At 33.8% G+C, this 27,916-nt stretch overlaps 1 protein-coding gene across 15 annotated transcripts; it reads left to right on the forward strand.

The window, feature by feature from the left end:
• Positions 1–1,440: 1,440 nt before the first annotated feature.
• LOC105347501 (uncharacterized) lies at positions 1,441–22,539 on the forward strand. 15 transcript variants are annotated; one of them, XM_034454786.2, is made up of 4 exons: positions 1,509–1,616; positions 12,408–12,496; positions 14,153–14,316; positions 15,602–17,669. In XM_034454786.2, the coding sequence occupies exon 4, from the start codon at positions 15,609–15,611 to the stop codon at positions 17,214–17,216; it is 1,608 nt and encodes a 535-aa protein (XP_034310677.2). In that variant the 5' UTR covers positions 1,509–1,616; positions 12,408–12,496; positions 14,153–14,316; positions 15,602–15,608; the 3' UTR covers positions 17,217–17,669. The 15 variants fall into 15 exon arrangements, 11 of the variants coding, with proteins under 11 accessions (XP_011454925.3, XP_065928988.1, XP_034310677.2 ...); XR_002201689.3 differs by lacking the exons at positions 1,509–1,616; positions 14,153–14,316; positions 15,602–17,669 and adding exons at positions 4,995–5,783; positions 7,829–8,747; positions 22,024–22,539; XM_020075010.3 differs by lacking the exon at positions 1,509–1,616 and adding an exon at positions 5,532–5,783.
• Positions 22,540–27,916: the final 5,377 nt, after the last annotated feature.

Below are 27,916 nucleotides of genomic sequence, written 5' to 3' on the forward strand. Positions count from 1 at the left end.
ATTAATGTTTTTATATTTCTTGCAAGATTTACTGTATTTCAGAAATTATAATTTCTGCTCTTTACCATACTTAAATGACATTATTTAAAGGTATTAATTAAAGAGAGCATTGATTATTAAACACAGAGACTTGAGCATGTCTAGTTAACCTGAAGGAAAGCTGTAATCTATGATACAGGCTTATCCATAATCTGAAGCCAAAAACTAGGTTTTAGCTTACCTAAGCAAAGCTCTAAATTATTATACTGGCTTATCCATAATCTGAAGCAAAAAACTAGGTTTTAGCTTATCTTAAAAAAAAACTGTAAACTATGATACTAAAACTAGATTTAGCTAACCTGAACAAAGCTATAAAATAAATTTTGACTTGCCGGTATTTATAATTTGGTCATCCATGTCTTGATTGACCTAAATTGCAATCCTTGTGTTTGTTCATCCCCACTGAGACAGTCATTGTGCATTAATTAACATTTGAACATTTTAAGCCTTTTCTTCAATACTACTAAACTAATGTAGACTTAAATTTGTAAATATAGCACCTCTATAAAACGGAAACTATACAATTTATTAACACTCACACCCACCCCCATCCTCTACCCACCCGACCCCCCTGAGGGTTTCTATAGAATCTCTATAGACTCTATAGAATCTCCTTTATTCATTTATTCATAACACACAGTCATATAATTATGTTTGCTTTTTTTAAAAAAAGAGACATAAGAGTGGTCGTTTTTCTCTAATTTTAAAGACTGTATGGCTAATTATGGTCATGGTTGCCATGGAAACCAATGTGATAGTACCTCTGTAACATGAGAAAAAAAAAGAGGGCATTGTCTTCTCTTCATACTAAATTTTTTGAATAAATGAATTGACATTGAATTTCGGGAAATCCTGTCAAATCTTTGTATCATAGTGTTTTCATTGTGTTTAAAGACTGTGGTAGAGTGAAACTATTTTAAGTAACACAGCTTCGCAATTATGCATGATTCACTAAAAATTTTATCTTTTTTTGAGAACACTTGTTTGTATTGTCTCAAATTAAATTATCATCTCAATATGAAATATATGACTTATCACTGTTTGCCTGATTCTTACGTGAACCTGTACTGTGGAGTGGGGGGGGGATGTTATGTTGAACCTCCTCCATAAACTTTTGATAAGAAAAAAAAGGAATTACGTAAAAAACCATAAAAATTCTAATTCGTGCGGTTGGGGGGGGGGGGGGGTAGAGGGAGACGTTGATTTCCTTATTTTCGTTTCCATTTGTTATATCCTCGCTAAAAAGTGGAGTAGGGGCCAACCCCATGATAATTATTTTTTATAAATGTAAATTAAAGAAAACTGGGGGGGGGGGGGTTATGATGGGCAAACTTAAGATATCTATTTCCTTCCTGCTAATGTCAAGATGCTATTCGTCATACCGTGTTACATATTAAGCAGGAAGAATTTCATGTATTTATATAGTTATGAAAAACTGCAAGCTAAAGGGTTTGGGAGAGGGGTCTCAACTGTATTCTGGTTATAATTCCATAGTGGAAATTACTACTCCATCTATCCAATATAGTTGACTTAGGTACCATTTTTGTTGGTTATCCTGAACCATTTGCCATTACAAGGTAAGGTATATGTACTTAGATACAAAGTCAAATGTGATATTGAAATGAATAGAAATTTATTTTCACCATCGAATTACATTTTGATTTTAATAATTGTGTTACACACTCAAGCATTGAACAGGCACGTAGCATCGATTTTGAAAGTTGGGGGGGGGGGGGGGCAAACTCATCTGGCGTAGTATATCTATAACTTATAACTTCGATTTCTCTCATTTCCATTTCAATTTTTTACATACTCCCAAAAAAGTGGGGGTGGGAGGGGGGGGGGGGCAACTCCATGATAATTCAATTTTTACTATATAAATTTAAGAAAATTATTTTCTGCGAGAAAAAGTGGATGGGGGGGGGGGCAGCCCCCTCCCCCCACCCCTCCCGATGCTACGTGCCTGTTGAATGCTCATTTTTGAATATGTCCTGTTCACAGGCTGTGCAGAAAAATTGAATATCCCGCGCTAGCGCAGTATGATAATTTGTCTACACGGCCTGGGGGTGTTTTAGGACCGACGATATTAAAAAAAAATGTATATAATGCTTATTTTAATCTCATGTTTATTTGTATGAAATAACTTTTGTGTCGTCGCATTAAAAGCCATGATATATAAACCTGCACTTAAGTAAAAGATGCAGTGGAATCGGAAGCAAATTAAAAGTGTGTGTGTGTGGGGGGGGGGGGGGGGCTATACTGATCATCAGTAATCTTGACAAGCAAAAAAAAATTCCCAAAATCATGAAAATCCTAATCCGTGGGGGGGGGGGGGAGGGGGGGGGGGGCTAGTTTATACCTATAACTCCAAAAAAATCTTACCTACCAAAAAAAATGTGTTTTCCAAAATCATGAAAACATCTATACTACTATATTAAAATAATAGACTCGAATTTTTGGGCTTTAATCGAGAAATCGGAAGAGTAGTGTCATTTGTTTTATATATTTTAAAAATTATTGGCACTCGAAGATTACCAATTTGTTTTTATTTTTTCTCAATCAAGCTTCGCTAATTAATAATCAACGAAAATTCCTTTAAAAAAATCAGGAAATCATATGGATTTTTCGGATTTTACAATCTTGCGCATGCGCATTACATTCACGCTAAATCACGGGAGGCTCTTTAGTTTTTTGTTTCCACAATATTACATTTGCATGGATAAACTCAGAAACAATACTTTAAATACATTGTACGTTTAAATTTTCAATGATTATTCTGTTCATCAATGGAAATACGGGAGATAACTCTAACTCAGTGCATTTAATATTAAAAATCATTGCTACCTTACGCGGGTATATAGGAGGCATTTTAAAAGTGGTGTAGGCCTGTCCCGAGACACAGTTAGATTATTCTAACTAAGCAGAGTGTAGTGAAATTAATAACATTATTGTAGGGTTAAAGCTTTATTATGTAAATGGCAACAATACGGTGAGTCGATGTATCTATTTCGTAAATGTCCACTATCAGATACAATCTCAACCTGTGCACGCACGGGTCAAAGTCTAGTTTTTATTATTATACTTTCATGTTAAATACTGAAATCTGATTGGTTAAGATGCAGATAATCCGTTCTATTACCCTCAGCGTTAGCAACACACTTAGCAACGGGTAACACAACGAATTGTTACATGTGCGCAAATTATGCGCGTACGGTTCGCCGTGAAATTAACGTCATTTCTACATAAAAGCAGTAAAAACATCTATAAAATTAAGACATTTAGTATAATAAAATAAATAGTGCCTGTTTGGGAGGATAACAGTTGAAATTGACACGCCTCGAAAACCATTGTCAACCTCCGCTTTGCGTCGGTTGACAATGGTTTTCGAGGGGTGTCAATTTCAACTGGTACCCTCCTAAACAGGCATTATTTATATATTAGCACTATTAATATTTCTATCTTTTAAGGTAAGTTTAAGAACAATTGTGTTTGCTGCGAGAAAAAGTTTTGCTTTGCAAAAAAAAGAAGCCCCCCCCCCTCCCCCGGTTCCGACGCCTATTTCATCATATTTGGGCTTTACTTGCATGGCTCCGAAAAAGTAATTATAACAGCTAGACATCAAAAGAGGAGGAAAGATTATGCTACATAGAGCTTTAATATTGTCTCCCGTTTTTTTTAAACAACATATCAGACCAAGATACTACTATTTCCCCCGAATATTTCTATGGTAACAAAGGACGTGGCCATCTTTGCGAGCCGAAGGTTTCTGATCCGTATTTTACTCTCTCGGAAACTCTCTCCCTCCGAGGTTGTGAAAAATCTTTTAAAGTTATAATCTTTTGCTTTAAAAAACTGATTATATAATATATACTTTTTAATATAATTTTAGCCGGGAATAGTCGTCACAAATATTCTCGCAATTACATGTACATGTATTCTGCTTGCGGTATATTTTTTTGTACAAATTGAGGCCACATTATATTCGACCAACGAGTAAACGTCATTTAGCTATCGTCAGAACCCATCGGCCAGTTTAGCATGTGCTAAATAACCGTGGGCCAATTTCGATTGGATCATCAAAATTTTACCAATGACATTAATACTTGAGCGCACGAAACTGCAACAGCTGCATAGTTTCATAACATGATCTTTGTTTTCAAAACTAATTAATTAGTATTGTTTCTCAATCAGCGATCAATAGATTGAGAATTATAAATATTCATGGAAACAAAACACAATTAATTTTCCCTTGCGATATGTGTTTCCAAAGAGAGAGAGAGAGAGAGAGAGAGAGAGAGAGAGAGAGAGAGAGAGAGAGAGAGAGAGAGAGAGAGAGAGAGAGAGAGAGAGAGAGAGAGAGAGAGAGAGAGAGAGAGAGAGAGAGAGAGAGAGAGAGAGTATGTGTTGAAGTAATACAATGCAACGTTTCTGTGCTAGATAAATATAATGTATTGTGGTGATTGATGGAAAAATTTTATATTTTCTTATGGTCAAATATTATAATGTCTTGAAAATGATTTGTTTAGCAGGTATATATAAATGAACATAAAGTAAATAAAAAAAAATATCTGAATGTTTCTCCATAACTTTGAACAAGGCTTTTCTTTTAAAAGGAGAATCATTTCGTCTAAAAATAGCCACGACTAACCAGTCCTCTTAAATAATAAACGGGATATTATATATAATAATAAAAGAAAAAAAGCAACACTAACTGTTGTTGCTTTTTTTCTTTTATTATATTTTTATGTTTTGCAGTTAGTGTTGCTTTTTTTGCTTTTTTTCTTTTATTATATTTTTACCGGACACTGAGAAAATACTTTTGTGATTTGGATATATATATATATATATAAGGCACTTTTAGCCATAATCTGTCATTTAGTAAAAAATAACCCTAAATGTTTGTTTTTTTTGCTTTAAAATTTGAATGTTCCCTATATATCCTTATACAGAGCTAGCTCTTCTTTTCGAGGAGATTAGTATAGACTTAAAATGGCAACGACCATCTAGCCCTCTTAAAACTATGAAGTTTTTACTTCAATCTGATTAAAATAAGATCTCTGATCCGATCCGACAAAATCGATGTCGCTACTTTGTGGAGCGGATCAAAAATCTTATTTTAATCAGATTGTTTTTACTTCGTTTCCTATTTCGTCTTCCTGATTTTGTCATCCATGTAAAAATACATTTCTGTGTCCCGACTCATTGGGTTCTCAAAATCTTTTTTACTTTTCATTACTCCCGTTAATTCTAACATGCGCGTGTTGGCGTAGTTTGATTTTTCCTTTGTTTAGTATATTTTATGTTATATCACTGATACATGTACATGTACTAAACAAGTCTAGCGCCCATCTTAACAAACACTTCTTTATGGGAAAAAACTTAAATTCCGGAAAAGCCCGAGAGGTTGCGATTGGAAAACAGGAAGCAATTAAATGTCGGAACTTTGCGTGATAGATTATACACTGTAACATCCATACATTTATCACATAGAAAATGCAGAAGGCAAAACTAAAGTAGCGGAATCTACGTTATATATGTATGCAGAAAAAGGAAAACGGTGATATTCGCGGGAGTGTGAATAATAGTCATATGTGGGGGGAAAGGTCATCGTTTTAACCCGTGGGTGTTGTAAATTGCTTTATCCTCGGCTGGAGGGATGCATACATCTGCTGAACATTGGACGCTATGCTGCACCAATCTGATTGATGCCGCACAAATTACCATCATTATGCTGTGTGAAAAACGTACGTACTATAAATAAATATATCGCTCTTATGAATGGAGTGTGCTAGCTGGTGTGCCATTAATAATGAACATCTGTAAATATAGCGTAGAATTTAAGACATCTAATATGATTTTTATGTTTAATTTTCTGAGAGGGTTAAAATCCTTAGGATCTACGTAATGTTGCAAAATTATTTCTTACTAAGGCCAGTGTGGATGACTTTGGACCTGATAGATTATTTTGAGTAAATTAAACCCTCTTTAAATAGTTGAACAAACTGACATTGTTCGTTGAACAAGACAAACATTCATAAATTACACCAATTCTGGATCGAAATAGTAACTAGGCTTCCTATAGAGAATACAAAATAAAGGATGCTAGGGTTGATATACACATACTGTAGTTTTTATTTTTTTCCTACTCTGCGAGTACTTAATTCCGCGATGCCACCAATTTTTAATCAAGTCTAGAGAATATTAAATCGCCAATGCCAAATTCATATACTCAGTATACTGCAGTTGTGTAGATCTATGCTATTTTTAGCGTTTTATGAACATGAACCATGAATATTTAATGGGGATCTAAGTGGGGAAAAGATGACACACTGTTTAAAATTGAATAAAAATGCATTTTAATCTTGTAGATCGACGCATTATGTTCTTTTTGGTTTCAACCATCTTCGCTAGCCAAGGGTTTTCGGTCCACTTTGCTCCCGGGAGCAAAGTGGACCGAAAACCCTTGGCTAACGAAGATGGGTTTCAACATATAGCTCTAAAACACAGAATATGAAAATACCGTAATGTATTATTTAAGGATGTGTGAAGGATTGCAGACGAAAGCCTATCTAAATCCTGACCTTTATTCGCGCTAGCGCAAATGACATTAAAACGGAATTAATCAATATGAAACATAATGATTTTGAAACAAGCCTTGATGCATGACATTTAAGGTGTAATGGGACATCTGTCGATATTAATGTTGATAAAACTATATTATAATCAAAATACACCCACCGGCTTTTTAGAATTTTTCATTTTATTATATTTGACTAAAAAATGTGTTTTTAAATTTTTTTTTGGAAAATAAATTATGAAAGACCCTTGCGGGATTCGAACTCATGACTTACAGGTTTGAAGTAAACGCTGTTAGGTAACAATTATGGAAAAGAAAAAAACCTGTAAAATTATATTGAATTTTATTGTTTATTTTGATAGGAAGTACGTCACAATATGAACGAATCTCTTACCACCATAAAGTTTTGTGCCTTTAGGGTTTTTTTTTATAATTTTTTTTTGTTTGTTTGGTTTTTTGGGGTTTTTTTTTTTTTTTTTTTGGGGGGGGGGGGGTACATTACCACCCCCTACTAAGGTAATAATAAATATCAGCGCAATTCATGGATTCCTCATATAACAGGGATACAGCTGATTACAATTAAGTATTATTTTGAGTTATCATTTACTACTCAATCATTCATCCACACATTTCAGTATTACCCCATTCATGGTTTACTCTTGTTTGACTGGTATTCGTGTTCTGTCACGTGGTTTTGTATTTTGAGGTCCACCATGCATATACGGTTATAACTACATGTATCTTATGTCTAAATTTGGACATGCGCGGATCTAGAGGGGGGGTCGGGGGGGTCCCGACCCCCCCTGGAAAATGAAAATTTATTAAATTTACATAGTAAAATTATCGCGAAAATATGCCTCGGACCCCCCCTGGCAAACACAATTATCCTTCGGACCCCCCCTGGAAAAAATTTCTGGATCCGCGCATGTTGGAAATGGTCAAACATGCAGGTTTGTGGGCATGGATGGTCAGTACGCAAGTATACGGTATTTACACGTGTAAATGTTTTGATTTTAGGATATAACTCGTTTATCACCACTATTACGGTCAAAAAACTGTTTGCATTGAGTCTTAAATCGTAACTGGTCTCTGAAGTTCCTTTGAAGGCGAATTTGATAAAAAATAATTTTCTAAAAATATTTTTATCTTAAATTAAAATGTCTAAACACTATAAAAATATTTCAGTGAATCGCATGAATGTTTTCATTGCAGGTCTCCTTATATTCGTTAATCATACAATGAATTAAACGTTGGAAAAGAGAATATTTCGTACCAGGTGTAACGATCTCGTGACAATGACACGTCTCGGGAATTTCCGATAGAACTCGGAACACACGTGGAATGTTGTTTTTTTTCTGCGTTGGAAAGACCCGAGAGGTTGCGATTGACTTGGCAGTTTTTTGTAAACAGTTAAGCGATTTAGAAGGAATGGAGGGCGAGGCAAAGAAGCCCAATATTTGTTATTTGTTATTTAATTGGCGGATCCAAAGTTCTGCACTATGCAATCGAATAATTCTTGTATTTGGTTTATAAGTCTCTCTTGTCAATTCAAAAACCCTTCAAGATATAAACTTTTTGGAAAGTTTAGCAATTGCTCATTGCATGAAATAAATGAAGTGGGTTTTGTTCTGTTTTGTTTTTTGTTGCACAATCTATTATATCATACACCAACCAAAAGGTTGGAGAGATTTTCACCACGTTATAAAAAGGATTGTAAAATGCAAGCTGTAAATTATCATTGAAATGCCGCATGCATGTTTATTTTGTGGACAAAATATCGAAGCTTGTATTGCCTGGCACACATGTGAAAAAGAGACAAGGTTTACTAAATAGTTAATTAAAGTAATATCTGTTGTTGCCAATTTGAAGGCGAGCGTCAACATTTGTCACCCGACCCCGTACCCTATTCATTTAAAAAGACTAGCGTCACTGGGCCGTTAAAAGACATGCCTCGTATTTAAAGCTAAAAACTGGGCAAGTCGGCATGTCGGAATTCAATCACCCATAACATTGCCTACCTTCATAAGAAAACGGGTCAATATTATCAATCCGTCAAAACTGGTATTGACACGACCAGTGCTCATCCATCTTTCTGAATGTTGTGGGAGGACGTGCATTCTTTAAACAAAAGGTTATTATCATTTTTTATTGTTTTTTTTTTCATTTGAACCTTTACTGTAGCATGGTTTCCATTGATTTCCATTATTCGGATATGTAGGTCGCCATTATATCTGCATTATGGTAATTTATTCGCAGGAAAATTGAGGTTGACTAGTGGATAGAATTAGAATGCTATCTCTGGGGTTTGTATTATAACGGGGAGGGGGTCTGAGTACTCCTTTGCTTGAAAAAAAAATCACCATAACAAGCTTCCAGTGCATTTTATTTCTAATCTGTATTTCCTTCTCTTTTTAATTATGGTTAGACGCCATTTTGTTTAATTGATTTCAATGTATAGATATTTTGTATGATGTCGCATAATAAACAAAATATCAAAATGTATTTGAAAGACCTATTCGTATAATTACTGGCTATTTCTTATTTCGATATAACTTGTTTTTACTTGCAATACTAAAACAAGCACAGGAAAATTGCGTAATCATGATATTGCTTGCGTTTTGTCCATTTAAACCAATACATGGCGATGGTAAACCGACACTTTTTATAATCTATCCGGAAGACTTAAAACTTCAAGGGTTTTGAAAAGGGGTAAGTCGATCATATACATGTAGTAACCTTTTTAGGCCTTGAAATTTGAAAGCATTTAGATTATTTGGTGAATCAAAGATTTCCCCCTGAAACAAGCATGACGTCTCGATCAAATAAAAACTCCAAATTCCATTATGGCGCTTGAAGACGCACAAACAATCCGGACTGACTGTTTCACTGAATGTGCTTTTATAAGATATTTTGATATTGAATATATCCTCGGGACATGTTTAGGGTATTGCAATAGAAATCACAATTCCTTTACAAAAGGTATAGGCAAGAGAGCATTGTTGCAACCACTACCACTATTGAAATAAAACCACTATTGAAATAAATTATTTCAATAGTGGTTGGGAATGTATTTCATTTGAAGAATCACTTTACAACCACTATTGAAATACAACCACTATTGAAATAAAATATTTAAATAGTGTTCCGGGATGTATTCCATTTTGAAAATCAATTTACAGACACTGTTGAAGTACAACTACTATTATAATTATTTCTTTCAACCGTAGCTTAGAATGAATTTCTTTATTAATATTACTTTGTGAATTTATATTTTTTCCTTTACATTTCTCTTTCTAAATACATATCATGTCCTATAATAATGTATATTATTTGCACAATTGTGAACATTTTGTAAATGCCAGAACTTCTATTCAAACCCCATGTATATTGAATAATTATTTGTTGATAAATATCATTATAAATATCACTATTAATATAAATTATTTCAATAGCGGGTGGGGGTGTACTTCACTACGACCACTATTGAAATATATTATATGAATAGTGGTAAAGGATGCGATTCATTTCAATCACTATTGAAATAATTTCTTTCAATAGTGGTTGGGGATACCTTTCATTTCAACCACTATTGAAATAAAGTATTTCAATAGTGGTTGGTGATGCATTTCAGTTTTATGTCTATTATTATGTCTGTTTGTAACACTTTCCTTTTTGCTAGGGTAGTTTCTTAAGAAAAGAAGTATGTCTTATGAGATGATGAATTCCATTTTATTATGGTGTTCTTTGATTTACCTCTATATGGTAATGTTTCCCATACCACCTGTCATCTGGAACAGAAAGTGTTATGCACAGTCGGAATAATAGTCATTAAAATAATATCCTACTACTATTGAAATATTTTATTTCAATAATGGTTGTAATGAGCCGCATCCTTAACCACAATTGAAATAAATTATTTCAATAGTGGTTGTAATGAAATACATACCTGACCACTATTGAAATTATTTATTTCAATAGTGGTTATGATGAAACGCATACCCAACCACTATTGAAATAATTTATTTCATTCAATATTGGTCTTAATGAAGTAAATCCCCAACCATTATTAAAATTATATATCTTAATAGTGATATTCATTATTACATTAATCTACAATGATATATAAGCTATAAATTACTTTTTAATATCCAGGGGTTTCTTGCAATTTACAACGTTGTCGTCTAGTAAAAATAATTTACAATTTCCATCTATAGAAAGAAAAAGGTAAAGAAAAAAAATATGAAAACAATTCTATATGTTAATCTGCGAGGGTTGGTTATTTCTGCACAACAATGAAAATCCTAAAATAAGTACATTTATATTGTAGTCTTTACTACTATTGTATATGCATGTTTATCTGCGAGAATTGGTTATTTACTTCTACGCAGCAGTGAAAATTGTAACATAATTGTGTATTTGATATTATTTGTTAGATTTCTTGCATTTCAAAAAAGTTTGCAAATATGATATACAACTTCTTTCTTTCCAAATGTGTTACAATAGTGATTACATAGTTATATTCATAAAGTAATTCATCCCCATCTACGATTTAAAAAAATAAATTTAATAGTAGTGGAACTTTAATGGTGTCTGTAAAGTAGTTCTTATCATGAAATACATCCCCAACCTCTATTAAGATCATTACTTCAAAAGTGGTTGTATTTCAATATGATTGCAAAGTGATTTTTCTAATGAAATACGTCCCCAACCACTACTGAAATAATTTATATCAATAGTGGTTTTATTTCAATAGTGGTTGCAAAGTGATTTTTCTAATGAAATGCATTTCCAACCACTGTTGAAATAATTTATATCAATAGTGGTTTTATTTCAATAGTGGTTGCAAAGTGATTTTTCTAATGAAATGCATTTCCAACCACTGTTGAAATAATTTATTTCAATAGTGGTTTTATTTCAATTGTGGTTGCAAGATGATTTTTCTGATGAAATGCATTTCCAAGCACTATTGAAATAATTTATTTCAATAGTGGTTTTATTTCAATAGTGGTTGCAATTCACAATTGTATTTTTAGCGCGTTCATGAATATACGTCATCTGTCATTTTGTGTGCTCTTATTGCTAGTAACATGATTCTTATAATTTAAGAAGAGAAATTATTGCTCATATATCAATTCAAACACAAATATTTAATTTTGGGAGTTGTCGAAAACCATGCGAGAAATACAATTAAAAAAAATAATTTATTTAACTACCGAGCAGGATTTGATGCGTCCCGAAAGACTCTACGAAAACTTGCACCCCCACCCCACCCCACTCCACATAAAACACAATACTCCTAATTACGCTTCACGGAACCTATGTTTTTTTTTTGCTTCCTTGTGAAGATTTTCTGGATGAATCTGCCCTCCCCCCACTTTCAAAAATGATGTTACGTGACTGACCAAAATCTTGTGAGAAGGCCTGCGGGTCGGCCTTCTGTTTACAAACTGTTTACTTACTATAATTGCTCGTTTGTGACGCATGCCGGAATATGTTGAAGGAGAGAAAAGTTCCGGGTTATTGAGAGCCATTGAAAAAAAAAAGGAAATTGTAGGAGTTTTGTTTGCAGACTTTAACACGTGTGTTTGTGTGCATGTGTGTGTGTTTTTTCATCTCTTGGTCCCCTTTGGATGCACAGGGACCAAACTCGTTTTAACATTTATTTCAATGTAACCTTTCAAGAGAAAAGAGTAGCAGAGCGGATCGCCACCCGGCCTTGGCTAGCGAAGATGGCTATAATGATAGCTCAGTTTGAGGCAAAATGTGACGGGTTTTTGTCTCTGTTTTGTAGGCCTGTATGGATGGGGTAGTCGGATATACTTTCAATCCAATACACATGTACGTTAATAGCTGGCGCTGAATTCTTGATATCAAGACAAGGTATGTAGGTAGATTATTCTGCCCGCTTGAACAAGAATTTTTTTCACAAAGTAAAATAGTAATTTTATATGTACGGTTCGGTTTATTAAATAAAAACGAAACAGAAAATGAATTTTCTTTCAGGTCGGAAAAAATCATTTTTCTACTTGATTTTGTTAATTGTTCAGAAAGAAAACAAACCCCCATTGCATAATTTGCTGACTGATTTATTCTTTTTTACCTAACATCGGTCTTATTGACTTAATCTTTGATTCAATTTTTATGTTTTATATGTGTTGAAGATTAACTTAATATACATGTTCACATGATGTTGACTTCCTTGTATATACTTAAAAATATACATACAATCGCAACTTCTCGGGTCTTTCCGATAGAGCTCGGAAAACACTTGGTGGTTTTTTTTCGAAGCTCGAGAAGTTGCGATTGAATATAACATATACTTGTGTATGCATGTACTTCTATTATGAATGGATTATTTTTAATTATAGCTTGCAGCTGCTTGATATTTAGTTTATTGATTCCGTAGAACCTGTTTTGGTAATGAAGCAACGGATTGAATTGAACATACGCATAGACTAGTTTAATTATCGAAATGCAGATTGTATTTATTCATTTACATGCTAAGATTAGCCTCGAGCTCTAGGACAATCGGTACATGAACCAGATCGTACACACACACACACACACACACACACACACACACACACACACACACACATATATATATATATATATATATCTCCATCGGTTCACTCACACATTCATTATACTTTAAAATCAAAGATTTCTAATTTTTAAAACTGATCTGTAACATATCTAGCTATAAGAGAACTTAGTAAAGTAATATAAAAGACCAGAATGGAAATTTCCTCTTATTACAGACCAAAAACAATCGAACTGTGCTGCCCTACAGAGCAATTATTATACTCTGTCCCAAGATATCCTCGATTTACATTTTGCTTAATTACTCGATATTTATAAATACCTCAGGGTTTAAACGATGTTCATTCAAAAGTATGACAGATTTCCAAGATTTCTTCTTTGAAACGCCCCCTATAGCTCATCAGGTTTCAATACACAGCAAAAATGTGATGTCTACGGGGATTTTGTATTGTACAACAGACCCGGGGGGATATTACCACAGTGAAAAATTGACTAAACTGTAATTAACTTTATTTTGAACTATAACTTTTAAATACAACATTTATTGTCACACGTATCAATGGTTTGTTCCCGATAAAACACAGGTAAAAATCCAGATATAATCTTTGACCGAAAGCAGACTATAATTGCTATCACAACACAATTCACATCTATTGTACTATACCCAATTATCAAATGTGTGCAAAACGGGAACACACCGTATCAATGTTTACAAAGTGAATCAGTAATTGACACCTGGCAGACTCTACATTTAATTGTAATTACAAATCAAACAGAAGTTTTTCCTAAGAACTGTTAATCTCTTAAAACAACATTGCGTTATTATAATTATGCCTTTTGTGTCCGGGTAATCAAAGACTCATCGAGTCTAGTTGCCTAATACCTGTGAATCTGGCACACAATTCACTTGATGTCATTTTTTTAATGTCAATTGTTACCCTTTCTTATTGTCTAGATTCTTATATATACTTATTCTGAATTGTATTTATTTAGTCAATCCTCAGCCCGGAGGCCCGATGCATTACCGGCCACGTTCGTCTGTGCCGCTTTGTTGTTTGTTATTGTCCATCTTTAAAATCCTATGATTAATACGGATTTCTTCATCACTTGGTTCTATTTCTCTGGAATTGCATTTTGAAGGACCTTCGGAAACAGAAGTATGTCCATTGCACGATGTTTTATCAATATTATCGACATTGCAGTGCCCTCTTTCTTATTTACAACGTCGACATCGCAATGTTGATCGACATCGAGTCGTTACGTGTCTATATCGTACCTCATTATCCTATTTACATCGATGAAATAGTCAGTATCGCAATGCTGACCAACATTGAGTCGACATTGTGTCTACATTATGTTCCTTTTTTTCTTGTTTACATAATCGACATCGCAGTGTTGACCGACATCGAGTCGACATCGTGTCTATATCGTACCTTCTTATCCTATTTACATCGACGACATTGTCAATATCGCAATGCTGACCAACATTGTGTCTACATTGTGTTCCTTTTTTTCTTGTTTACATAATCGACATTGCAGTGTTGATCGACATCGTGTCTACATCGTACCTCTTATATCCTGTGTACACCGTTGGCATCGTCGATATCGCAATGCTTTACCAACATCGAGTCGACATTGTGTTCCTTCTTTCTTGTTTACATATTCGACAACGTCAACAACGCATTGTTAATCGACATCGAGTCCACATCGTCGACCAACGTCTAAGAAATATCGGCAATGTCGACGATGTAAACTCGATATCGTTTCAACATCGTCAACGTCGAGATGTCAACAATGTCGACGATGTTTACGTCAAAAAAATATCGGCAATGGCGAACTGCACACGACGGATGCAGTTCCAGACGAATTCCCTAACACTGTACTTTAGATAAGCATAGAAATCTTTGATTTTAAACTTCTAATTTAACACATTGCACATTGGATATCTGCAATAATTGTATGGCATCTGTTCAAGCCAGAATTTTAATTACAGTTCTATATGTTTTAGTTATTTTTTTTTGCAATTAAATTATCTTTGCCCTTTGAAAAATTGTTGGTTTCATTTGAATTTATTTTAAATTTGCGATGAAAACCAAAAATATATAGTACACGATTACTGTGGTATGTCAAGCGTTGCAACATTTGATCTCTTTCACAAATTCAATCAAACTCGCTCTTTTCACTTCTCTCGTTTGCTACCTTTAACTGGTTCCGGGAGATGTTGACGTTTCTACGTCGTGCTGAATATTAATGATTTTCTTTGAATGAACTTTTCCTTAGATTAAAAGAAGCTGCAAAATGGAAATCGGTCTGTTTACGGTGATTTTCAAGGATTTAGCAAAATCTGTTGATTCTAATTACTCATGTAAAATCAAAAATAAGTGAAGACATAATTAATACCAATATCATATCTTAATAATGAAATCGATTCTTTTTTTGTAGTTCCAAGATGAAGAAGACTGCGGCCGTTTTCCTCCTTGCAATGATATTAGCCATTATGTATTTCATAACTTACACGAGAAACACTGAAAGTTATGACCAGGAAGCACCAAAACTGAAAATCGCAGATTACATCACACATAAAAACAACCCTCCAAAAGAAGTGAAATTTGACCCAAGTGATGCGAAAAAATACGAAAAATTAATCAGACCATACACCATCGCTCATGACAAAAACTGTGTCTTGACAATTCCGGACAACTTTATAGGGTTTGGAGATCTCCCCTTAAGGATACCCGACAGGAAGGAACTGGAATCCCTCTCCGTTGACGTCATAACTTGTCTTTACCATCGTTACGTCACAACCATTCAAATTTTCTGTGGTTTGAAGGACCGAGCAGGTGAAGTGAAACGAAACGGCTGGTATGTGTGTGGGGACCCCGCTTATAGTCCCAAACAAAACTGCGCCGTTTTTCTGTCCAACAAAGCGTTTCCCGAGCAGACGTTTTCAGATGACATGAAATCGCGCTACAAATGCCGTGTGTATAACACTCCACTGTCGAGCAATCATACTCTTCAGTCGTGGATAGAGCAAACCAACAATACCCAAGGTACGGTTGACGTTCTGACACTGTCCATTAATTCCACGTCTGAACTCAAGATTATAGACAAGATGGTGCGAGATAATTCCATAAAGAAAGTTCGACAACTCTTGTTGGAACTTCATTTTGATCCTAAAACTACAGACGCGGAAGTGTATATACTGTTATTGGAACGCTTGAGAATGTTATATAGCATTGGGTTACGAATCACGTGGTTTGATCAGCTGATTCACTGTGCCACGAACAAGTTTAATAAGTGCTACGCAGTGTACTTTATCCAGCCAGACCTCAGGGATAAATCCAAAGGAGTTGCGAAAGTAGATTTACCATCCATAGATAACATAAGAAAATTGAATGGCAACCAAATTGCAGACTTGTATTTCAGTTACATCGAAACTACTCAATTTTTCTGTCAGCATATATTAAGAATCGGCCGAATCACGGATGGGGGGTGGAACGTTTGCCACGACCAAATGTTGAAGATGAAGCCTCCATGCATCGTGTATTCTTTCGGAGTGTTCAACGATTTGTCTTTTGACGACGAAGTAGCCGCTACGTATAATTGTAAAGTGTACGCCTTTGACCCCACCACACCCTTCGATACTCATCAACACGGACCACGTGTGTGGTTTTCCCGGATCGGCCTTGGGGACAGCTACCGGAAGTTTCAAGCCGGTTACGTGGCGCCACTGACGCAAATCCGGGCGAAACTGAACCACCAATCAGAACCGATTGCCATCCTGAAAGCGGATATAGAGGGCGCTGAGTGGTCCAGCGTGCCTAACATGATAAACACGCACCAATTAGAAGACGTTTCTCAACTGTACTTGGAATTCCATGGCGACGGAAACACAGCCAATCAGCTGATACTTTTGAAAATGATTCACGATGCTGGCTTCCGCATCTTTTGGTATCATATAAACCCAGCATGTACATTTAACAAAAGTCTTCTTCGTCGCTCGAGATGCCAAGAGGTTTATTTCATGAACACGAAATTCAAAGCCAAAAACTCATAATGAAATAGTGCACGTAGGTTTACCTTAAATTAACTTTTAAAAAACCGAAACGTCCAAGTGTTCTATGCATCAAATCGTTTCGCATATCTCCTTTTCTTTCCCTCAAATATTTGTTTAAAGAATTTTGAACATGAATTAAATATGCGTTTCGTGAATTAATTTTATCAAACGATAAACTCGAATCAACTAATAGTATTTCAAGTTCTGCTGTGTATATATGTGTGTAAGTGATATATATGTTCGACTCCTTGAAAAACTGTAATCATTGTTTAAGAGAGAGAGAGAGAGAGAGGAAGGAGAGAGAGAGAGGAGAGAGAGAGTATGTGTGTGTAAGTGTGTATTCCAACATGATTACGTACTTTAAGCCAAAGTACATGTACTAATGGGTTTATATGTTACAAAAAGGTTTTTGGGATGATTTAATATTTTGTGAAATTAAAAATTATAAGCAAACAGAGTTTTTTTTTCCTTTGAGTGCACATCAGTTATTGATTTAACTTAAAAGTTGTTTCATTTAAACCAATCAGAATTTTGTTTCATGTGAATCACTGCGTAGGAATTTAAATTATCTAATTTGATAATAAGATAATGTAAACAACACAGTCCTTTTTTGGCGATTCACATGCATGGATCTATAGGTCGATAATATTGTTTAAAAAATGCATACTGTATAGAGGGTTATTTCCGCCCCTTGTTATTTTCGCCCTTTTACACCAACAAACGGTTTCGCCCCATCTTAAATTCACCCAGATACACTTGTTTAGTTAAGAGATAACTTAGAACATTGGAATTCGCCCAGTCTAAAATTCGCCTGCTGACAACGAGGGAAAAGAGGAGAAAATAGAATGGGGGCGAATATTTCCAAAATATAATCTGACGTATGTTGGCGAATAATTAAAATCTTTTTTAACCTAGTCAATCAAAACGTTACACAGAAAGAGGAACCAATTTTCCATACAACGAAATATTAAGGTGGTGTGGTGCACCAGTACGTCACAATATGGAGGTGTCCCATACCACCTTTATACAATGTGGCTATTGTTGCTCTGGTGAACAATGTGGCCCCTGGGCCTCTTGTTTTATTTTCATTTTCAGACGACACGTTTCTCGAGCAATGATAATAATTTTTGTCAAATTTTCAACGGTCTGACATACTTAAGTTTCTTTGAAACACAAGCAGACACACACACAATGACAGAATCAATAGATGCTACCTTTTGCTGTTTCAATGCTATTATATTGCATTATACATGCGATACCATACAATGTGTGTGTGTGTATAATATATATATATATATATATATATATATATATATATATATATATATATATATATATATATATATATATATATATATATATATATATATATATATATATATATATATATATATACATACACACACACACACACACACACACACACACACACACACACACACACATTGTATGGTATCGCATGTATAAGAAAACATTTTTTAAGTAATATGAGATGATCATATACGGTCGGGGTGATCAAACCCAATAAAGCACATATGACATTATGATAGATTTCAATATGTACGCCCGACCGTATTCGATCTCCTCATAATATTCAAAAAATGATTCCTTATTACTTATATTTATATAATTTTCAGCAATTGTACGATTAAATATTTTAAAACAGTCATTAATGAAATGCATTGGACTATACATAAAAAATCGATTCGTAGTGTTATCACAGACAAAGACACTGGAAAATTTAAATATATATTCGAATAATACCACATATGCAGGAATTATTAAATAAAAATATTACAATGTTTAGACGGTTTTTTAATAGTTTTCATAATAAAACTAAAATCTATCACATATTTAAAAAAATATCTCCAATATGAAATATAATTTCTGAAAAAACTATGTCCTTCGTTTGTAAATAAAAATCCATCCACAGCTTATATGATTGCCTTAGACAACTTTTCTTTGAGTCAATTTAATCTCCTCGAGTATGACACTGAAGAAACAAATTCTAGATATCGTTTGTATTTTTTGATTTACCAGTTGGTTAGTGTTCATAAATCTCCTCATATATTTCAATGAATGCAAAGTCGGTGTTAAAATAATAGAACCATTTTAACAAAACCTTGGACTTTCGGTTGGACGAAGCTATCTATTTTATTGCGTCAAAACAAGTTAAAAATGACGCGGTTTCAAGCGAAATACGCACCGATTGCATAGCCTTAGCTCAAAAGCCAGACAAATCTTGTTCATTTCAAAGAGCAATGGCTGAGTGGCCAGCAATGAAATAGACAAGCCTACGTCACATTGCTATTTGACACAACTACCCAAAGTCCAAGCTCCTGTTAAAATGGCTCTAATAACAAACCCCTCCAAAAAACCAAAAAAAAAACCCACCAAAAAAAACAAACAAAAAAAAACACAATCAAGAAAACAAAACAAAACAAAACACCAAACATACCCCCGCCCCCCCCCCCCCCCCCCAAACCCCCCCCCCCCCCCTCCCCCCTAAAAAAAAACAAAACAAAAAAAGCACCAACGCACGTGTATCTTCCTCACCTATTGCAGAGTCTTTATTAAGGAGAGCATATTGTGTTTTATAGATTTCTATCCGATAATGATCATATAAGAAGAATACATAATGATACATAATGATCCACGGACGTGTCCAAAACTTTGTACCACAATTGATGATTTTCACGGATACACGGTATTCTTCACAGTATAGCTCGTGTAAGACGATTGTTGTCTGTAAGCCATTACGTCATGTAGATCTCTCATTTATAAATGACACCCGATTCCATATATCCATTCATTCCTGAAGGTCTTTCCAGAAGCCATCAAGCAAGGCGACTTTCCCCAAGGTTTTTACGGTATGCATAATTTATATTTATCATATATATATCGACTACTGTAGATTCCTAATTAAACGCGAGGAATTAATTTCCGCGTAAAATCGCGATAAACAACCCTCACGGATTTTGAAATCTCGCTTTTATTTTCAGATATTTTTTAAGTATAGGAAATTATAAAAAAATAGTGGTAATATATTCTCGCAATTTGATACAAAACAGCTGAATGAAGAGCTCACGTATAAAAAGGAATTCACAGTATTAATTATTTTTTTCTTTTCAAATCGATGAAAGAGCGACGAAAATTACTATAGTCGGGTCGGTCCCAAATTATTGTTTTTGTCCTTTTGCCAATTTTCAATGAAATCAAACATACTTGTCGATTAAGTACAATTGAAATCGATAAAATGGAAAAAATCCAACGTTCCTCATTGACACATCGTCTGTTTTAACTCAGAGAAGCTAACAGAAACGATAAAGAAAATCTTACGGAAATTTGTAATTAGAAGTGTTCTCCATTTGGGGCATCTCGCACATTTATACAACGTAATCATCCGGGTACTCTCGTGTCGTCTGCAATGCAAAATCCCCGTAGCCTTTTAAAAAAAATCTTTTTTAGCCTTTTACTGAAACCTGGTAAGCTAGATGGGGCATTTCAAAGGAGAATTCTTGTTTTGTTTTTTTTCATACTATTAAATGATCATGAACATCAATTGAACCCTGAGATGTATATGAATATCAAATGATTTAAGAAAATGTGCATGTATACATGTATATGTCATTTTTGTAATTTGGGAGAGAGAGAGAGAGAGAGAGAGAGAGAGAGAGAGAGAGAGAGAGAGAGAGAGAGAGAGAGAGAGAGAGAGAGAGGAGAGAGAGAGACATACAATATACAATTCAAGCTTTCATATCTCAGGATGATAGTTATTATTGCATTGTAGGGTACTAGTATATATCTAGGTTATGTATTGGACGATTCGGAATATCATGGCACAATCTTTTTTTTCAGCGGAAAAGTAATTTTTGTTAACATGTATAATGGTCTAATGTTACAAAAATTCAAAATTATCAAGAAAGAGATAAATATTTGTCAACATGCCTCGTGCACATTCATAAAATCATATTGGTGAAATCTTTAACAGTAATTTATAGAATTCAAGGAGGAAAGGTCAGCATCATTATTCAGGAGATTTAATTTGAATATGAGACCCCCACTTCACATTTCTTCAGTTATTGATTTTGGAATGTACCAGCAACTATCTCTTCACTAACGAGTTAATTAATATTTACCTGGGACGCCTATTCCACAAACAGGATTAAAATTTGCTGATTAGCTGTTATTTATTTACAATCGTGTAACGAGTTACGTATGCTAGTGGTCGGATCAGAGAGAGAGAGAGAGAGAGAGAGAGAGAGAGAGAGAGAGAGAGAGAGAGAGAGAGAGATAGAGAGAGAGAGAGAGAGAGAGAGAGAGAGAGAGAGAGAGAGAGAGAGAGAGAGAGGCATGATAAGACGATGGTTGTGTTGGTCCATTTCAAGTTTTATATAAGTTTAGAGTCCGCGGACGGATTGGTTTTGAAGCCTGACAATTAAAAACAAATACCAACATGTACCAAAATCTAGTGTACATGTACCATATGTTTGAAAAATACATGCATTAAGATCTTAAAGCTTGCTTTGTTTTACCATATGAACCAAAGGTTGGGACATTTATTTGTTAATTTTCGTAACAGTATAATGGTCATTGACAGAATACATTACATGTGTATATTGATGAAAAGTGTCTACGTTTAAAGAAATAAGAATAGAAATATATGATCATGATGATAAAAAAGCAAAACAACACAAAGAAGATGAACCAAAACATTGAAAAATATGATTTCTATAATCCAAAATAATCATTTCCTCTCTCAAAAAAATTAGAGATAAATAATTAACGTTGAATGTTTTGATTTTAGAGAAGAAGATGAACAGAAAATCATTTTGCCTGATCTTTGCCGTTTGCTTGATGACGTTGCTCTTCACAGATTGCGATGGACAACCATTCGGAATCCCGATCCCGAAGAATCGCTACATGTTGCTCGCCCGGAAGTTGCAAGCTCAGCCAATGGACCCAAATGCATGGACCGCGTCCAAATACTTAAAATGGCGGGCAATGTATGGAAAACGAAGCTTAACGGCAGACGACGACTACTACAGCTTCTAACATCATGGACCGACGGACAACACTTTTGAAGATTGCAGGACGAATTATTTCCACATAATACCAAACCGGATCGTTTTAACACAGTTATGATTATTTTCAAGCTTTCGTATTTGTTGTTTCGATGTCATGGTTCCTTGAAAATTGATAATAACTGAATTTCATATATTAAATTTATTTGTTTTAACACTTTACAATATTTCTAATTCAAATTCCCGTGTTCGTTGTTTCGATGTCATGGAAAATTTGATAGTACTTTGTATTTGAATTTCATAAAACAGTTTCTTCTGAATATATCTGCCTTGTTTGTGTAACCGTATGAGATTCAAAATGAAATTCTTAAAACTAAAAGTCTATTTTTATATCACTGCATCGTTGGTTGTGATGTGACGTTATTTTTGTATAATAAGGACCCGCCCTTCCAAAATAACATAGGTTTTGTTTCTTTTTCAGAGAAGAAAACGTTTATATTTCAATTGCAATAGTTTCCAGTTAAAAGGAAAAATTCACACTGCCAAAAGAAATATTATATTTTATGTTGTATTTAAAAACATTACTTAGACTGATTCAAAGTTTTGTATTTTTATGTATGTTATCAAAATAAATATGAATTCAAATATAATGCAATCATCTGTGTGTTTTTATTTTTGATAAAGAAGATGGGTGAATAAGGCGTGTAACATGCCCATTTGAGGAATAATTAGATACTGCAAAATTAAAATATCATTAAATCTGATACTTTTTTAAAAAAATAATTAGTTAAAACCAATGTATATTTAACGTAACATCGGTTTGTAACCCTTAAATATTTTAAAACTGGCGTATGGGTGTCAAAACCTCCAAATAGTGTAATTTTTATAACTTCAAAGCCTTTTCTTTCATAGAGTGGGTCTGAGCTCCATATTTTTGTCATAGTCTAAATGCGGTTAAATGAAATTTAAACCGATTTTAATCAACAAAAATGTGGAAAGATGACATTTAAAACTGTCATTTTGTAGCTCAACAATTGAACGGTTTAGAAAAATAATACTAGTCCGTACATTCGTGGCCAACGTCTCATATAGCATTTAAACATCGCACTTTGTTGTGAATGAAATGGCTCAGTGGTTAGAGCACCAGGCATTAGGTAACTTTATAGAACTTGGGTTTTTAGTTTGTGTGTTCGATACCACCAAAACTTAAAGATTTGGTGATTTTTTTCTTATCGTTTTTTGAAATATTTCAAACTGAATATAGTCGGAAATCATATTGTATTTAATTGAAAAAATGTTAAATTTGAAATTGCATTTTACGACTAAACCAAAGATTTAAGATGCGCCATCTTATTCCCCCATCTTCTTTAAGCTAGCTTTTTTTAACCTTATTTTTTTTTTTTGGGGGGGGGATGAATGTACATTTATTTTGTTTACATGTATTATGTGTGTTTTTATTTATGATAAATTCAAGTTAGCTTTTATTTATCTCATTTTTTTGATGGGGGGGTGGGTGGGGGGTGGATGTATATTTATTTGGTTTAGATGTTTTATCCTTATTGATATATCTATATTTTAAACTGACAGAAGGATATCATAAATTACGTGTTGAAGTGTCACTCCGAGATTTCATGATGCCTTGTAATGTTTCCTTTTAAAGGTGCTCAATAGTTCTGGCCATTTTTAGACTATATTGATCTCCTTTGCAGAAGAGCTCCGATTAAAAAATAGATTAAAATGTTCACAAAATTTTAAGCAAAATGTATGGAATATCTATCTATGAAAAACTTATTTATAACTTAAAATTCATTAAAAATTTAAAGAGACAGTACAGCTGAAAACACAAGTGTGAATAACTTCAGATTTACCTATTGTATAGCTAGGAAATAAGAAATAACGTGTATTGTTATAGTTGAAATACAATAAAATCCCTTTCACATACTTAATTAACGTAATTAACGTAATTATGAGCTTCCGGAAATTCAAAGGTCGTACAAACCGGAATAACCTTATATCGTTTATTTGTACCACGTGGACTTTGATTGACAGTAATTGACACGTGCTGAAAACTACAAGATCTTCGTCCCATTACGGTCATCATGGAAAACGAGGTTAAAGCGATTCTCTAAATGAAACACATTCTTACTTACTCGATAATTTATAAATGGTTTACCAATTTAGGTTCATTTTAAAATGAATAGACATAAATATGTCAAATAACCCCTCAAGGGGCCTCATTTATAAAAATAGATTAAGGTTGTAGCAACTCCTATTATAAACACGAGAAATACATGCTTACAAAATAATAATTGTGGTTATTTTAAAACTTTGAACAGTTATTACCTATGAGAAGTAGAAAAGACATATTTTTATCAACAGACCTGTCCAGGAGATTCTTCGCGAGCCCTGCATGTGTTTTGTTTACAGTAAATACGCATGCGATGTTTATGTGATAGGTTATACGTAATTATTAATTTTAATGAAATAATTAGATTTATTGCATGGAGAACTTTGTAATTTTCTGAAAGTTTATACATTCATGAGTAGTACAAAAATACCGAACCCGATCGGAAAATTTTTTCAAGTCGGTTTTTCGATAAGATACGCCGTACTGTCTCTTTAAGGTAGAACTGATGGATAATCTGCTATCCAACCAGCCTCCATAATAAATTCCCGCCAGAAAACAATACCCTAGCTGTATACAATGGAACGATGACATATTTTTTCTGCATTATTGGGCTATTTTGAATTTTTATTTAGTCTTGAAAAAAAACACCCTAAATTGAAATTGCCGAGATGATATAAAAGGCTCACAAATGCATGCTCTTTAGCTTTTGGACCCAAAGGATTGCAGAGACAAAGTCTAAACTACATAGCTTCGTTTAATCTTCATCGTTGAATAGAAATGGAATTAGAAACTCTATTGACTAAATTAAATTGATGCATAATTGGTTACAGAAGATCACATGTATATGTTTACACTTACAATGTTACCCATGATATAACACTACCGAGTTTGAGCGATTCTCACTTAAACCTTCATAACATCAGACTGAATACGCATGCGTACTTTTTCTAGGTACACAAACTAACTGACTTTCGTTTAAATATACCTAATATCAAACCCATAGTGTAATAGGCACAAAGATAAACTCCGTTTTAAAACATATTTAATATATGTTTTGTAGAACGAATTTTTATTCATCATTTTTTCACAATATAACATCAACTGCGAGGATAAATGATAATGGCTTAGGATTCGTGTTTAAAATCATGTTCATGGGTCGACATGGTAACGAAGCGTCACAGAAAATTACATTCGCAATTTGCCAAAGTAGTAAAATCTCAGTAGCAGTTCATTGTTCATGAGTGACATTTCCATCAAATCTCGACCAAAAAACCATCGATTCGACCTTTCGTGAATAATCTATAATATCAATCTGGTTAAAATAAGAGTTTTGATCCGCTAAGACAATTTCGATCAGAGAGAGAGAGAGAGAGAGAGAGAGAGAGAGAGAGAGAGAGAGAGAGAGAGAGAGAGAGAGAGAGAGAGAGAGAGAGAGAGTGAGAGTGAAAGAGAGTGAGAGTGAAAGAGAGAAAGAGAATTATTGAAAAAGAAGCGCGTTCAATTAAAAGCACGTGTACATACACACGCCTATTGATTGGGGTGCATTATGAGTGACGTAATAAGGTTCTGATCAGATTACATGTGACGCAATGTCATGTAACTTCGTCTTTATCAATGCCAAAGCAGATTACAGTTGTCATGAAATCATCGCCCAAATGAACTACTTAGCATTTCTTTATGCTACTAGACTTTGACCCGTGCATGCACGTGTTGGCATGTAACATATGATATCGGACATTTACGAAATAGATGCATCGACACGCCGTATTGTTGACATTTACATAACCAAGCTTTAAGCCTACAATAATGCTATTAATTTCACTACACTCTCCTTAGTTAGAAAATCTTACTGAAAAATCTCGGGACGGGCCTTCACCACAGTTAAAACGTCTTCTATATATATACACCCGTATTACTGTAGCAAACAATTGCAGAATCGCTCCCAGCGATTTTGGAGAAAATTAATGAAGCTGCATCGTAAATAACAGTCTAATTATTCACAAAAAACCATTTTGAGGATGTACATATCTTTCATCTAAAAATTTAATTCATACTAATGAAGAATTCAACACTTTTCACCAACTTTTTTCTCGCTTTGAATTTACACACCATGTTGACATTCGGAACTCTCGGGATTTTTCATATTAAATGCACTGAGTTAGAGTTATCTCCCGTATTTCCTTTGATGAATATATGACAAATTTTCAATGAAAATTTACACGTATTTGTAATATCGTTTCTGAGTTTATCCATACAAATGTGATATTTTGGAAACATAAACTAAAGAGCCTCCCGTGATTTAGCGTGAATGCAATGCGCATGCGCAGGATTGTAAAATCCAAAAAATTCTGATGATTTCCGGATTTTTTAAAGGAATTTTTCTTTGATTATTAATTAGCGAAGCTTGATTGAGAAAAAAAAAACCAAATTCGTAATCTTCAAGTACCTATATAAAACAAAAGACAGTACTCATCCGATTTCTCGGTAGTAAAGCCCACAAAATCGAGTCTATTATTTTAATATAATAGTAGTATTGATTGATACGATGGTCTCAAGTGAGACCATACGACCAGGGTTTCAACATTTTTAATTTACAGTTTTCCAATTTAAAAGAGAGAAGATTGATGCCATCTGTTGTAGCCCGATGAAATACCAGTAATCTTAAAGAGGCACGGTTTCAGTGAGAAAATTTCAAAATTTATATAATATTTTAACTTTACAAAAGGCTTTTTTTTATAAAGGTATTTCTAATTAGTGACCAAATTTTAAATCGCAGTTGTTAAGTTACAAGATAGATACAGAACTCACAATTCTTTTTTATGTGAACAGTAAGCCAATGCAATGGTTCTTCTTATATTTTTTGTATATAAGTGAAAAAAGCCTTGTTTAATTATAATTATATCTATTCTTTTCTATCAATCTGTTATTAATTTATTGTTTTTAAGAATTCCGTCCCTTAGAATTAGAGCAGATTTTTGTGATGATATCTTATCGCGAACATAATATTCTGAGTCTATAATCAGGTATAAGATTTAAATTTACTTTTAGTTTTTTTTTTAAATTTCCATTTTTTATTTTGTATTTTTTTTCTATAGAAAAAAAATAATCTTTTTAAGTGCAATGTTTTTACAAAAGTCTAGCTTTACATGGTTTCCATTTCTCAAAGTAAAATGATATTTTGGTTAAAATAGGGATAATCTTGTTTGTTCTTCCATGACGTACATGTTTCCTATATATCGATATTTTTATAGTAAATATAACAAAATTAGGCATTTTACTTCAGTGTTTGTCTGAAAATAATCTTTTTTTTTACGTCACCTACAATATCTTACTAATTACGTCATTGAACAATGCTATTTTTAAAATTTTTTTTTGCAAGATATAAAATTACTCTGTCCAATCTGATGTATAATTGTACGTCTGATCGATCTTGTCTACATAAAGAGTTTTAAATAATCTTACTGCATGCCAGATAAATCATTAATTACGAAAAATAGCATTACATGGGAGCAAAAAGGTAGCAAACTGATAGAAAGACAAGCGATTTA

This window comes from Magallana gigas, chromosome 10, assembly GCF_963853765.1.
Source record: "Magallana gigas chromosome 10, xbMagGiga1.1, whole genome shotgun sequence".
Taxonomy (NCBI): Eukaryota; Metazoa; Mollusca; class Bivalvia; order Ostreida; family Ostreidae; genus Magallana; species Magallana gigas.